Below are 15,355 nucleotides of genomic sequence, written 5' to 3'. Positions count from 1 at the left end.
TTAGCAATAGTTGAGGCTTACTTTTTATAGTCATTTATTAAAAAAAGTTTTGATGTAGGCGGTATATGGTAGTTATAGGCTATAATATAATACATTGGCCTATAATGTATCATCGACAGCAAAAAAAAAGAAAGAAAAGAAAAACATCTTCATATGTTTTAGTGTTACAAATACACATTATTTTAGAAATTTTTAACAAAACAGTAATTTAAAGCATTATAACGATATAATTATATAATAAAAGGCGGACTTACCTTCACGATACAAAGTGACAGTTGATGAATGACGTGCAATGATGTCACGTGAATCGGCTACGCGAAGCAAGTGGACGTCAATGAAACACGTCACCTCAGTGAAAAGATTAATTTACCGGTTCTTTATGTAAATTACACGAGCTTCTTTTTCAGGGTGAAAGACAACAATAAGACTTTTACGACCAAACTTTTCTTTTCTTTAAAAAAATAGCCTTCTAAAATAAAATATGTCTTCCAATTAACTAAGTCAATTTTGTCAAATACCCAGATTCGTTATTGTAGTCATTTTTAGGAAATGTTCTCATTTGGATTAAGCTATTCGGGTAATGCAAAAAATATATTCTTTATTATATTTACAAAGAAATAACACTGACGTGTTTCTTTTTGAAGGATATGGAGTATAAAGTGTACTTAAATGAAGAGGCACCTGTTCCTGCAGCTACAAAAAGGCGATGGACACAGAATATAATAGGTTGCTGAATGCAAATAACTGTATTTTAAGCAATTTGTTTCTTATTGTACAATTACATATTGACTTACATTAATCAAATAAGCAAGAAGTCTGCTCTTTTTTTCTTCTTCAGGAGCAAAAAAGAGAAGATCATACAAGACATGGCTTATTCCCGATATAGTTGAAGTAATTCAGGTTTAACGTTGGCCTAAAAAACATTTTCAGTGATAAATTCATGGCCATTTGTTGTAGTCAAGAAACCATGTCTAACATGCTCCTGTATGTTTATAATTTCATACTTATAGGAAAACATTTCCAATGATGACAGTGGTGACAATATCAGCAAATCTGACAGGAACTGCCCTGATGCTCATGTGAGAATAGGCTTTTTAATTTTTTTTATTTTTCAAAGTTAATCTTCTTTAGAATTGTGCTTCCTTGTTGTCATAAGGTTGGCAATTCTTTGATCCTTTATCAGCCAGAACATTTACAAAATTTAAGTACATGCATAAAACTAGTGGTCCAAGTACCTGTACATGTCTCACAGGGAAACTTTTCTACTGATGACGAGAATGAGGTCGTCAGCGATGCTGATGGAAACTTTTCAGATGCTGATGTGAGAATGAATTTCTGATATTTTTTTTAATCCAATGCTTTTTGCATACATTTGTAAATATCGGTGTTCATATGGATTTTGTTTTAATGTGCAATAAATGAACAATTTCTGACAGGAAGGCTTTTCTGCTGATGACGAGGGTGATGTTTTTAGCACAGCTGATGAGAACTTTCCACAGACTCATGTGAGAATAAAGTTTAGAACATGTATCTAGTCTATAGCCTCATGCTTTTTTTAAAGCTCACACTTCTTTATGTGTCAGCTTGTAATTAGTGCAATATTTACTTTCTAGATTGTCAGAAACCACAGTGCAGTTTGTGAGGGAAGCCACAGAAGAAAGAGAGGAGTGTGCCAGTGAGGAAAAAATATATCCAAATGCCAAAATCACTAATGAAGAATCTCTGCTGTGCATACTTGCCTACAGCCTCAGGCATTACAACATCCAAAGTGGCTTTGAGTGACTTGTTAGATCTTATCAATCTCCACTGTCCTGATTCAACCAATGGTGTTCCAGATAGCTTATACAAGTTCATGAAATCCTTTCACTGTGACACTTTTGAAGTCCAGTATATTTGCCCATCCTGCCAATATTTGTTTGGTAGTGAAATCCCCACCCATTGTGCTTCATGCAATGGTACCCCAGGGGAAATGGAAAACTTAATCAAATCTGGCTCTGTCTTTATCAAGTTATCTATTTCAGATCAATTAAGAGGTAAATTTCAAGATACAGATTTTTGTCAGTCTTTGAATTACAAATGGTCAAGGACAAAGCACAACTCACAAAATGTTGAAGACATATTTGATGGCACTATGTACAAATCGATTGATGCACTGAATGACCCAAAATTGGCGAATATTTCAGTGTCCTGGAATGTTGATGGTGTTCCAATTTTCAAATCTTCTCCTTTTCATATCTGGCCTCTTCAAGTCATAATCAACGAGCTCCCCCCTAATCTGAGGGCAAAGCATGTCATTCTTGGCGGTTTGTGGTTTGGGTCAAAAAAGCCAGAAATGAACTCGTTTCTGCAATCATTTGTTGATGAATTGCGTAGTCTTGAAAACCAAGGGTTACCTTGTCAGTGGAAAGGTGAAAAAAGCAGTAGTCCATGTATACAGTTTGCTTTGCATTTGTGATTCAGTGGCTCGTTGTGCTGTACAGAATGTCAAGCAATTTAATGGAGAGCATGGTTGTAACTGGTGTTATCAAAAGGGTGAAGTTGTAGAAAAGGGTAATGGGTTTACAAGGGTGTATCCTTTGCAGTCAACAGGGCCAGAGCTGAGATCACACAGAAAACACACTGAAGATGCTCAGCAAGCTGTTGGTTCTGGAACATGCATATAAATGGTGTAAAAGGTCCATCTCCTCTAATGCTGCTGATGTTTTTTAATATGGTTTCTGGATTTGCATATGATTACATGCATGGCATATTACTTGGTGTTTGTCGCCAGCTGACTACCCTATGGTTTGACTCCAAATACCATACAGAGCCTTGGTACATTGGAAGAGAAATCGAGCAGATTGAAAGAAGGTTACTTGGCATTAAACCACCTACAAGTATAACAAGACCACCCCGTTCAATTTCTTTGCGTAAATATTGGAAAGCTTCGGAATACAGACACTTTCTCTTATTTTACAGCCTTCCCTGTTTGTTCGGCATTTTACCCAGACAATATCTTGACCATTTACTACTTCTAGTACAGGCTACATACATTCTCCTTCAAGATTCAATTTCCCCCCATGACATTGACAAAGCTGATGGCCTTTTAAAAGCATTTGTGGGCCGTTTTGAGTCTCAGTATGGAAAGAGTCATGTGTCTTATAATGTCCACATACTTGTACATGCAGCAGCATCTGTGAAAAATTGGGGTCCTTTATGGAGTCACAGTGCATTCTTATATGAGTCCCAGAATGGACACCTTCAGAAACTCTTTCATGGCACACAAGCTGTAGCAGAACAAATTGTTAACATGTTTAACCTTTACCAACATGTTCCACGACTCATTGCTGCTGTATTCAATGATGAACAAACACAGCAAAGCAAAAGCTTTGTTGAAAAAATGTTGGGAGGCACCAGTATTGTGACAAAGTGTATTGGTAGTTCTAGCGTGATGTTTCTTGGATGCCCACATGTACGACAGCCAACCCCAAGAGAGTCTCATATCCTTCAAGAGTCAGGTTTTAGTGCAAATAAAGCTTTCAGTTTTTATTCTAGGGCTGTGGTTAATGGCAAGCGAATTCATTCAAAAGGAGCTAAATCTTTATCTAAAAGAATCAACCATGCAGTTCAAACCAAACATGGGTCTATAGCATTAGTACGATCATTTATAGACGTAGGCAATGCACAAGGAGAGGGTCCTGCATTCATTGATGTTATGAAAACAACAACTAATGACATCAGCAAAGACAGAGAATCAGGGATAACAGCAAAGCAAGCATTTTAAAAGAAAGAGGGATTGACTCAGTTGAACTTATCAAATGCACAGACATACATTCAACCTGTGTCTACCTCAAGGACCTACCAGGTCTTGCAAATATTTTTTTTTTGCATCCAACCAAATAGATGGGAGTTGGATTAAAAAACAAAATAGTTGCATCTTCATGTTATAAAAGGTAAAAATGTACAGTATACAGACTCATATCTCTTGAATGTTGACATGTCGTGGATGTTTGATTTAGAGAAATGTTTTTTTTTTTTTTTATAATTGCCTATTTATTCGTACTCTTAATTTTTTTAATTTACTTGTTAAGACTCATTTTGTCTCATTGCTGCCAACAGCCAGAGCATAATATATCCAAAATAGTTCCATGAAATGTACTTGAATCTAATTAAATAAAAATTGTATGAATAAAACTACAGCAACTATCAGAGTTTTATTCTCTAGTCTAGACATAACCTATCCTGAATCCAAAACCTATAGGGTTTTTTTATATTTATTTTTTGACTTATTTATTTTTCATTTACAGGGAAAACTCCTGTAAGCAAACATTTTTGTTTCTGCGTGAGGTGCACGGCAGTCCTGCAGGAATTTTTTTTTTTAATTCCTGTATGATTTTTCACTTGTGCTGTACAGCGCAGTATGTGCAGCAGTATGTGTAGGACATTCCTACATGTTCTAGAATGAACCCTTCAGTACAACAGAAACATGCAACACAAGTGAAAAATCCTATAGGACTGTATAATTCCTGCAGGACTGATGTGCAGTACAAGTGAAAAATCCTGCAGGATTTTATAATTCCTGCAGATTGTGCAGTACAAGTGAAAAATCCTGCAGGATTTTATAATTCCTGCAGGACTGATGTGCAGTACAAGTGAAAAATCCTGCAGGATTTTATAATTTCTGCAGATTCTTTAAAAAATCCTGCAGGATTTTATAACTCCTGCAGGACAAGTGAAAAATTGTGCAGTACAAGTTAAAAAAAAATCCTGCAGGACTTTTATACAGTGAAAAATTCCTGCAGATTTCTTTTAAAAATCCTGCAGGATTTTATAATTCCTGCAGGACTGATGTGCAGTACAAGTGAAAAATCCTGCAGGATTTTATAATTCCTGCAGATGTGCAGTACAAGTTAAAACACCACTCAAAAACGACGCGGCTTGACGCATGCGCATTTAAAAGCAAAAAAACTCCACGTTTGGGGGTATATTTTACTGCATTTTTCTATGGAATGGTTCTTACTGTTGACGACTGGGTAGCATAATGTAGAATTTACCCATTACTATAGGAATAGTTGGCTGGCTGAAAATAATCATTTACATTTTAGATGGTTTTCCACAGATTATATTTACCACTCTCCAAAATCAGGCCTGGTCCTCTCTCGTGCTTTACTGTCGTCACTCCTCCTTTTATCCTCCCTGAGCTCCTCCGTGGGACTCGAGACCGGTGAGTGGAGCATCATCACTTACTCCACCGGCCTCTCTCCGTTCCCACGGCTCTTGGCCCCGCCCCTCATCAATAAATTATTTGTAAATGTTGGGACATGAATATGAGCTCTTCTTCTTTGTCACAGCTAAAACAGTAGCCTACTTTCATTTTGTAGCTAATTATTAGTAAATTGTTATTTTTCTAATGTTCTGTAGGCAGATCCACAGCAAAAAAAAAATACTATTTGTATTAGTAACCGAATAATGTACATTAATGTAATAAGTTTTGTTTTCCCATATGGAATGCTTTTCACACACTGCTTTTAGTTTTTTTTTAAAAATAAATAAATAAAAAAGGCGTAATGAATGCACACATTTTTTAGTCAATTTCCCATTGTTTATTGATACAAAAAACTGTTTAAAGACAAACATAAGTGCTCAGAAAAATCAACCTCTGTCAGCCAGGTACTTCTCCAGATTGTGCCACGATGAAGAAAAGAAAAGAAAAGAAAAGAAAAGAAAAGAAAAGAAAAGGTATCTGGCAGTCTGGCAAAAGGTAGTCAGGTTATATTAAAAAATGACTGATTGATAAAGTAATATTTAACTGAAACCCCTTTAAAACAGCATTGGATAACATTAAAAAAAAAAAAAAAATTGTGGAAAAGACTGCAAATAATATTTTTACAGAAGTTTTTTTTCCTCTCACAGTTTCTCATCTGAACTATACATGAACTATAACTGTTTGTCACGAACTGAACTTGCTCAGAAGAGACGTGTAAAGACTTTCTTTGAAAAACTTCTGTGTTTGTATTATTAAAAGCATGTTTTGTCCATACAAGGGTACATTTTTGATATTTCTACTATGATATTTACTAAATATCTTTCTGCATTTCTGCAGTAGTGTACTTGGCTTTCTCTAGACTCGACTCACTGAGACACATTTGGAGCAATCTGTGTCAATGTGCTAATATATGACAATATAATATCTCTTGTACATCTAGCCTCTAGTCTGAGAATATGGCTGTTTATATCCAGATATTTACTGAATAGAACAAGTATATAAACAGATAAAGATGCAGGTATAGTTAATCAGGGACTAGAGGATGATTTTTATTTGATCAATAGTGTGTGTGTTATCTCTGTGACAGACTGGTCACCTCTTCAGGGTCATTTTCAATCTTTTGGCCTGTGGTTGCTGGGATAAGCTCCAGCTCCTGGATATTTCATACACACAAATATAATAAATGAGAAGATTACAGCGGTGATTTAAGTTGTCATGTAGGTTTACTTCTTCTTACCAGGATGGACACGGAAACCAATGCACCAACACCTCTTCACGTCTCTGTCTGTGAATTAGGTAAGAAAAAAGAGCCAATTCCAAAACAAATTACCATTACATTTCCATCTTTATACCTCACATTTAACATAACTCAACAAAAAATTCATCACTTAGGATTCGTATCATCTTAACCAAAACTGAGCCACAGATGCCACCCAAGACTGAGGAGCCAATGTTAACTATGTTCATAAAGCATTTAAAAAGAAGCTCTTTTCAGTCTGCCAGCAGTCGATGCTCATGTTCAGTCATACACACGTATCTCAGAATAAACTACAGCAACCGCAGCTTCTGAAAGATGTTGAGATGAAGAGTGACTTTTCCAATCAACCATTCACTCTTTTATTTAGAAGGAGGGACTAATTAGCCACGTTGTGCGTTACTCTTTCTCACATTAATGAGTAACAGGAGTGTAACATTTTCCTTTATCTACAGTCTTTTTCTGGTTTTAATATGACTCTCTCTATCTCTCTTCTGTCTTTCATTTCCAGTTTGAATTTTGTTTTTAATGGGTTGAACAAAATATAGCCTACTGTACTTTGTGGTAAACGAACACTTATGCAAAATTAAAAAAAATACATAAAATCACAGTTATAACCAGTAGACAGCAGCAAAGGAGCACTTATTGGCGTATTAGTCATTAATTTCTACATTTCCTCTCTGTTTTGATATTATAATATCACTATTATAAAATATCAAATCATCAAAAAATCAGACTTTGTCAGAATTTTACACTTTTTTTTGTGTATGAAGTAAGAAAAGTCAAACTTTTCCTCAATTTTCTTCTAAATCACACATAATTACTGAAGTTGGTCAGTTCCATATGTGAGAAAAATAATGGTACATTTAATAAGAGTGGAAGATATATATTTTCTGTATATAAAAAGTAGATTTTGCACCTGTTACTGTTGTTAATAAATATACATTTTGTATTCATCTTAACTCAAGCTTAGTGCTTTACTGTCAAATCTGTATAAACAATAAACAAAAGAAAATAAACAAGAAATGAACATGAAATATTATTAGTAACTGCACTTATTAATGCAAAACAATAGTAATTTAATGATTAACTGACTAATTTGCTGTAGAACTCAGTGGTGCTGGTGCTCTCAAATGTTAGTCTGGAGGCTGGAGCCCAGCTTAAGAGAATAAAGTTTGCTTACTTGTATTTACCATCATTTGAGTTAGCAACAACTCATACTTTTATTGCTTGTTTTTTTTTCTGCTAATAACTTACTTGTGTATTCTGATGATTGACAACAAAGACTTAATTGACGATACACGAGGTTCAACTTGAGCACGTGACGTAAAATGAGGGGTGGGATAATGATGATGACGCTAAACAATGTTTAAACATCTGATTGGTTTCCACGCGGGAGTGGGCGGAGCCTAAAGCAGTGAAGTACTGAAAATCAGGGCATTTTACTTTTTTAATTTATTGATTCATTTATTATTATTATTGTTGTTGTCGTTGTTGTTAATTACAAAGGAACAAAAATGAGTCACAAGCCAAAAAACAAAAACAAAGAGCTGAATAAATAAAGCAGACATATATAATAACTAGCATAAATTATTAATATTGAATTAATTATAGCTTCAACAAGCATTTTTCTTTGCCATTCAGTAATTTTCAGTAATGTTCAACACTATTTAGGGCAGATGGGGTGATAGTGTGCACACTGGTGTGATGAGTGGGATGTTTAGTGCACTAGGTGCAGTAATGATTGTATAAAGTCGTTTGTTAAGGAGTGTGTGATGAATGCTCCTCGTGGAATAAAGACGCCAGGAGCAGTAATAACTCATTATATTGGTTTCTTGTCTGGTTATTGAATAACACAACTGGGACGCAGGGTTTGATTCTCGATCTTATTCTTGTTACAGAAGGCCGCTGTTGTCACCTAAAAACACTTTTACCTGCAGCGCAAGCGCCAAACCGGAAGCAGAAACACGGAAGTGTGAAACAGGCTAAACGCTCAGGTGTGTTTTAACAGCGATCGAAAGTCGTCTGGAGTTCTGATTCTTCTTTGTGCACAAGACCTGCTGCAGGTAAGTTTGAATACTCGCATGATACAGTTATTTGGGGGAATGATGGTATTTCATAAATGTAAGCGTGATTCAGATGTTAATTAATTTACTGTAGGACTGTGTCTGTCTGTTCCTGAAGCGCTAGACTCAAACACTGTTTAATGAGGATATTAAAACTAAATGCGTTTACTAAAAATCAATAATATTGTTTTTAAAAGTTTTTTTTTGTTTTTGTTTTTGGCTGTCTTAGTTATTTCACATAACTCCGCACATAAAGCAAAATATAGCGAAATCGAAAGTATTTATTTCCAGCAGGGCTGTGCGCTTTTTTTTTTTTTTTTAAGTCTGGTCTGCCGTGGCATGTTTATACAGAAATAATTGTGACCGAAGTACTTGTATAGGCCTGTTTACACTTTAATGCTTTTACTGATCAGATATTTGTTAAATTTGTTCCATTTACAGTTGGTCACATAAATGTGTCTCAGCAATAAAGAATATAAACACATCTTCACTTCCTGATCTGTTTGCAAACTCAACAGAGTTCATGTCACTGAAAGCAGCAGATTGGCTGTGAGCTGTATTTTATTGATCATCAGCTCATTTCAACATCAAAGACACAACAGGAGAGAAAGTGTCTTCAGCACTGAGAGAGAATTCAGTCTCGTTACTTTCAGTGAAGATGACTGTCCTTGTGTTTGGAAAGGCACCAGGGACGTAGCCATCATTTCAGAAGTGAGGGGGACAGAAATTATATATATACTATATATATATATATATATTAGATATATTAGGGCTGGTAAGCAATTAAGATTTATTAATTACATGATGTGGTGATTAATTAATCTAATTAATCGCGCATCAAATTTGGAGAAATTACTCTGAAAAGATAATTTAAAGTCATTGTTGTGCAAAGCATCAAACAGAGATTACAAAAAGTAGGTTCAGCAAGCAATATTTTGTTTGATCAAATTTATTACATATACTCTTTTGGACCATGTGAGTAAATGATGACAGAATTGTCATTTTGGTTGGGTGAACTATAACTCAATTTATTTTCTTATTTTTATTATTATTACTATGAAAATATTAAATTATTTCTTTAATGAAATGATACTTTAAATAATTAACTAAAACTGCCAGTAGGTGGTGGTAAATGGCTTAATCATTAAGTAAACGAGTCATTTATTCATTCGTTTGATTCGTTCAAATGGGTGATTCATTGAGGAGTGAAGTAAAGGGGGTTCTTTATGAATGGTTCATTGAATCATTGGCTTGTTCGACTGAAGCATCAGACCGATCGGTGTGTGACATCAAAGAACCAATCAGTCTGTGCAGCGCCACTTCAAAGCTGAATGCATGGTTCAACCATACAGTCTATGGGTTCAACACGCAAAATGGTTCATCAAATTCATTCAAAACGTGGATTAAGAAAATGAAATGCCGCTGTGGGGTTGCTCGGGGAATGAACAGTTCTGATTTGTCTTCATCTTCTGGTTTGGCAAAATTTAGTAAAACATTCAACACACTGTGTCTAAAATAACACAATATTAACTTCTTAATGAACTTTTGTATTAGATGAGGATCACATTTGCACTCGTGTGATATTTCTTAACTATGTGATGTAAATATGAGACAAAATTTCAAACAGGGGCATTTTGCCCCATATCTTGTATTTTAGGGATATTCTCTAGGCTCCATCATTCAGTAAGTTGTTGCTCTGCCTCATATTAGTCATCAATCGACTGTATGAAATGGCAGATGATCCACATAGGCCTGGGGAGGGGCAAGTGCTTTTAATGGTTTGATAATTGTTGTGTGTTGTATGGTAGTATGCCATTCATTACTATTCAAAGTATACACATTGTTGTATGTATTTTTGTATTTTTATATTTATGTGTATATATATATATCAATATATATAGATGTACGTGTATGTGTACTTGTATTCATACCAAATACTTATACACTCTCTCTGTCTATATTATGAAGACTTGTAGAAGAAAATGAAAAATATTATAAAAGTTAAATTTATATTAGTAATTCAACGTTGCCATGTTTCTCTATTCACACAACAGTGAGTGAGTGCATTTATACAGCGACCACAATCGTAAACAATACAGTCAAGATCTCAAGATGTAAGAGTGGAGCAGAAAGGATCAGTAGCACTGTTAGCATCAAAAGAAGCGAAGATGAAACCATTGCAGATAGCGGGAGGGTGAGGGTGAGCGAGGTTACGTCGAAAGATGACACGTGGAGGGGTAAGTGATGTGTCAGGAACCATGTTGAGGTTAAGAGTGAGGAGGAAGTGATCCGAGGTGTGCAGTGGAGTAACCAGTACATGATCAGAGGAGCAGTGTCGTGTGTAAATAAGGTCCAGTTGGTTGCCTGATTTGTGAGTAGCAGTAGTAGAAGTACTACTACTACGAGATCTACTTGTTGAGATAGTGAATTGGTGGAATATTTAAAAATGTTTAAAAAGAACTGACAAGAATATCATTAAAGTATCAGGTCGATAAGGAAGATCGCGAGTAGTGGAAAAAAAACTCATATCCATCTTTTCTTGTACATGATTTGTCTGTTATTATTAAAAAAAATTAAAAATCACAAATGTAGCAGAAGGAGGTGAATGGAGCAGATTGAGAGGAGAATATGAAGAAACAGCAGGTAGCACTAGTGCACTGTTTTAGTTTGGGATCTGCTGTTAGAAGGAAGAAGAAGGAGAAAGCAGGTGTGTTTGTGCTTCACATTCCTGTCCAGTTGGTGGCGCTGCTGCACGAGATCTGTTGTGAACTGGACTTTGATTTTCTCCAAGATGAAGTCGTGTCAGGTGACAAACATCAATCGTGAAGATCGCACAGGTGTTTTTAACAGCGATCACAAACCGAAAGTGTGTTTTAAAGACTTCTGGATTCTGTTCCTGCAGCACAAGATCGTCTGAACTACTGCAAGTAAGTCTGAATACTTTCACCATTACACTTATTCAGGAGAATGATGAACGCATTTCAGAGCTGGATGAAGCGTGATTTGTTAAGTTATAACTTATACCTGTTTGTCACCGAAGAAACAAACCACCGAGAAGCAGAACGATATTAATAAAACAAACCCTTTAAAGACGATTGACGTGTGTTAAAACATTTTTACAAGTCTATATACAAATCTGTAAAAACGTAGCATTAAGACGCGAAACCGAAAATTCTCAAAAAGTGTTCTTTTATTTTACTGAACTTCTGAAGAAATAATTAGATGGCAGTGATATTAGTAGCATATTTGTTTTATTTTTATATTGATTGCTTGATAACTCAAAGATCCAGCACTATGTTATTTTCTTCATCATTTCTTCCTCTGAACTATCATGATCTTGATCTCATTGTCATGTCCAGGTCATGATGAGCATCTGATCGTCTTCAGAGACACAAAGATCTCAGTGTTGAGCTGTTCATCTGCAGTATGTGAGAGAAGAGAGGAAAGATGAGTCTCTCACAGAAACAGAGGTAAGACTGAATCTGCTTTCAGAGAATCATTTAAACACTGCTGCAGTTTCAGAGCTTTGCTGGAAAAAAACACAACCTTTACAAACTGTGTTTTATATTTACAAATGATTTGCAGAACTTCAGAGCTTCATAACTTCCTAATTAAAAATAACATTGATATTTTAAAAATAGCCAATAGATGATAAATATCTCAGAACTGAAAATCAGAATCATCATTTACAGTCAGTTTACAGTCGCTCTTCAGCACTGGGTCTGTACTTAATTAAATTATTCCACATCAGTGATTTTGTTTTTTTAGGTCATGCATTTATTGCCAGACATTAAAAAATGATTGCACACTTAATTTAAAGGTTTATATGATACTTTTGAATGTTTTCATTTTTCTTTAGTGTGTAATGTATCTGTTTGTGTAAGTTATTGTGTGTTGTAAAGGTCAGAGTCTCCTGTAAAGTGATTTATTCTATCTAACAGAGAACACTGATCCAGAAATGATTAAAATGCCTTGACTGAAGTCCAGATATTAATTTCACAAATGTGTGCGTCACAATGTGAAATATTAGCGTAATGCTGTTCAAAGGTTTACACAAAGAGAAGACGAGGCTTCAGTGAGTTGTAGTGTTGTCGTCATGTTGTGGAGACGCTGTGTTTGGATGCGAAAGCAAACCTGCTTTGTTTGGATTCAGTGTTTATGATTTATTAATAACTCTGTTCCTGAGCCGTACGACCCAAAGGTTATCTTGTGTACAGCACGCTTTATGAAGCTGCAGTGCATTTTCTCCCAGCTTCCTGTGTACAACATCAGCTACACACACCTAAATACACTGTACATAAAATACAATATACCACACCTAAATACTGTATTTTACACTTCAGGACATAAAGTTGTTACAGTTATGTTGAAAAAATTATAACTTTAAAGATTGTATCTGAAAGGTGAAGTTGCAAAAAGAAATCTGTATTATCAGACTTGGACTTTACAGTAGTTTTTACAACAACATACTGAACCCAATAAACAAAGAGACTTTTAAAATAGTGTCATTATGGTCCCTTTAATTGAAGTAAAGAACTGTGTAGCACTGACATTTCTGCTTTCTATTTTGTTAAATAAAATCTCTTTAATTAGATCAGTCAGAGTCTCATATATTAAGTACTTCAAAGAAATGTTAAACACATGTGAGTCTGTACACAAGAATGACTGCTGTCTTTAAAACTCTGCATTGTTTCTGTGAAGGACTAGAGAGAATGTGTGTCAATATAAAACACAGATGAAGGCTCCTGTAGGAAAGTTTCTCTTCTCTCTTTGTGTCATTAGTGTAAGATCAGGATCACATGTGTCTGTGAAGAGTGACCAGTCAAAGCATGGTGAAATACCGAACTTCAGTGAGAAAAAAACATCTATCAAAAGGTATTTATTATCTTTGACATTATAATGTAGTGTTGGCTTATTTCTCCACTAAGATGCTTGTGATAGAAATGAATGAAATAAAACAATAAACCACTGATTTCCTCTTTATTGAACTCAGTCTGGAGCTTCTTTCCAGTAACACAATCACACAAGCAGCCACAAGGAGGTATAAATTAACCATGGAAAATAGATCATACAGACAAACATGATATGTCTTTCCATCTGTCCATAGTCATAGATGGACAAATGCATGTCTATACTGTGCTTCATTACCATCCTCAACAGTGAAGCTCTTTAAATGAGACTGAAGGAGCTCCTGTAGTAAAGTGTTTTGTTCTTTGTGTCTTTTGTGTTAGATCAGGATCACATGTGTCCAGCTCTGTGTCTGTGAAGAGTGACCGGTCAAAGGATGCAGGACCAGTCTTCAGTGAAGAAACAGCATCACGAACCAAACGGTATGTTTCTTATTTTTGTTTACACATAGACTGTGTCAGAAAGTGTGTCAGTGAATAATTATCATAAAACTAATAGTCCATAAATTTATCACAGTATTTATTTTGGTCATATTTTTTTTCCCCTTAAAATGCAGTATTTTGATTTATTTTATTTACTATCAGGCTTCAGTATGAAACATTAGATCCAGATTTACAGTCTCACAGGAACCACAAGAATTTTACAGACAGTCTCCTGCAGATTTTCCAGGTAATAAAACACATTTTCAAGAATATTTAATAATTATAATAAACAAATATGTTATTGAATAAGAGTGTGACAGAACTTTTTTCTAATTTTTTTCTTAAGAACCCATAAAATAAGAGTATCATGTTTTTTTTATTATATTTACTGCTAATTAAAGTTTTTCTCTCACCTTGATTTTTGATGAATATTTTTAACTGAATAAATAATTTTGACCAAATAAAGATGTTTTTTTTCCTGTCATTCATTTTTTTCTGTCTTTGTAGGATCTTGAGAGCAAAATAATCACATTTCTAAAGAATGAACTGGAAAAGTTTAAGAAAATATTACAAAAAGAGAACTTAGGATACTTTGTGAAGGACTTTAATGAGAACAGATGCAGTATGAAAGAAGCAGCTCTTGATCTCACGCTCTACTTCCTGAGAGAGATGAAGCAAGATGAAGCTGCTGATACTCTAGAAGGTAAGAGACTCATGATCATCTGTCAACATTGTCACTTATAAATGTAGGAAGAATGCAAATAAGATTAAACAATATCTGTATTTTTGTTTCTGTTTAGATGAGCTGTTCTTCATTCATCAGCTAAAGTGTAGCCTAAAGAAGAAGTATCAATGTGTGTTTGAAGGAATTGCAAAGCAAGGTGACTCTACACTTCTGAAGAACATCTACACAGATCTCTATATCACTCAGGGTTGTAGTGAACAGGTCAATACTGAACATGAGGTGAGACAGATTGAAGTTGCTTCCAGATGTCATGAATCACAGGAGATACAGGTTGAGTGCAAAAATTTGTTTGAAGCACCTGAAGAAGACAAGCAGATCAGAACTGTACTGACAAAAGGAGTTTGCTGGAATCGGAAAATCAGTCTCTGTGCAGAAGTTTGTTCTGGATTGGGCCGAAGGAAAAGAAAATCAAGATATCAGCGTCATATTTCCTCTTCCATTCAGAGAGATTAACTTAAAGGAGAAAGAAAAACTAAGTTTGATGGACCTTATAACTCAGTTTTTCCCAGAGACAAAAGGACTGAACCTTACAAGAAGAAATCAATTAAAAGTCTTGTTCATTCTTGATGGATTGGATGAATGTCGACTTCCTGTAAACTTTAAGGATAATGAGACGTGGTCTGATGTATCATCACCAGCCTCTCTGGATGTTCTCCTGACGAACCTCATCAAGGGAAATCTGCTTCCTTCTGCTCTCATCTGGATCACCAGCAG

At 35.2% G+C, this 15,355-nt stretch overlaps 1 protein-coding gene and 2 long non-coding RNA genes across 4 annotated transcripts in view; 1 reads left to right on the top strand and 2 right to left on the bottom strand.

The window, feature by feature from the left end:
- Positions 1 to 808, bottom strand: part of LOC122147999 — a 2,987-nt gene extending 2,179 nt beyond the window's left edge. The window contains exon 1 of one of the 2 annotated variants that reach the window (XR_006161978.1): positions 255 to 808. This is a non-coding gene — a long non-coding RNA (uncharacterized LOC122147999). Of the gene's footprint in view, positions 206 to 254 lie in introns of those variants that run through there. The other variant, XR_006161977.1, reaches the window with a different exon arrangement.
- Positions 809 to 6,294: 5,486 nt separating this feature from the next.
- LOC122148000 lies at positions 6,295 to 7,002 on the bottom strand. The gene is made up of 3 exons (XR_006161979.1): positions 6,656 to 7,002; positions 6,483 to 6,526; positions 6,295 to 6,398 (listed from the first exon to the last, which is right to left on the bottom strand). It is a non-coding gene; the product is annotated as an uncharacterized LOC122148000 (long non-coding RNA).
- A 1,538-nt stretch (positions 7,003 to 8,540) lies between these two features.
- Positions 8,541 to 15,094, top strand: LOC122147932. The gene is made up of 9 exons (XM_042771901.1): positions 8,541 to 8,566; positions 11,358 to 11,489; positions 11,926 to 12,036; positions 13,349 to 13,441; positions 13,792 to 13,896; positions 14,059 to 14,143; positions 14,404 to 14,599; positions 14,697 to 15,016; positions 15,086 to 15,094. The coding sequence occupies exons 3-9, from the start codon at positions 12,014 to 12,016 to the stop codon at positions 15,092 to 15,094; spliced, it is 831 nt and encodes a 276-aa protein (XP_042627835.1). The 5' UTR covers positions 8,541 to 8,566; positions 11,358 to 11,489; positions 11,926 to 12,013.
- Positions 15,095 to 15,355: the final 261 nt, after the last annotated feature.

Source organism: Cyprinus carpio, chromosome A16, assembly GCF_018340385.1.
Source record: "Cyprinus carpio isolate SPL01 chromosome A16, ASM1834038v1, whole genome shotgun sequence".
NCBI lineage: Eukaryota > Metazoa > Chordata > Actinopteri > Cypriniformes > Cyprinidae > Cyprinus > Cyprinus carpio.
Note: the sequence above shows the minus strand (reverse complement) of the source record. Positions and strands in the feature narration are given on the sequence as shown.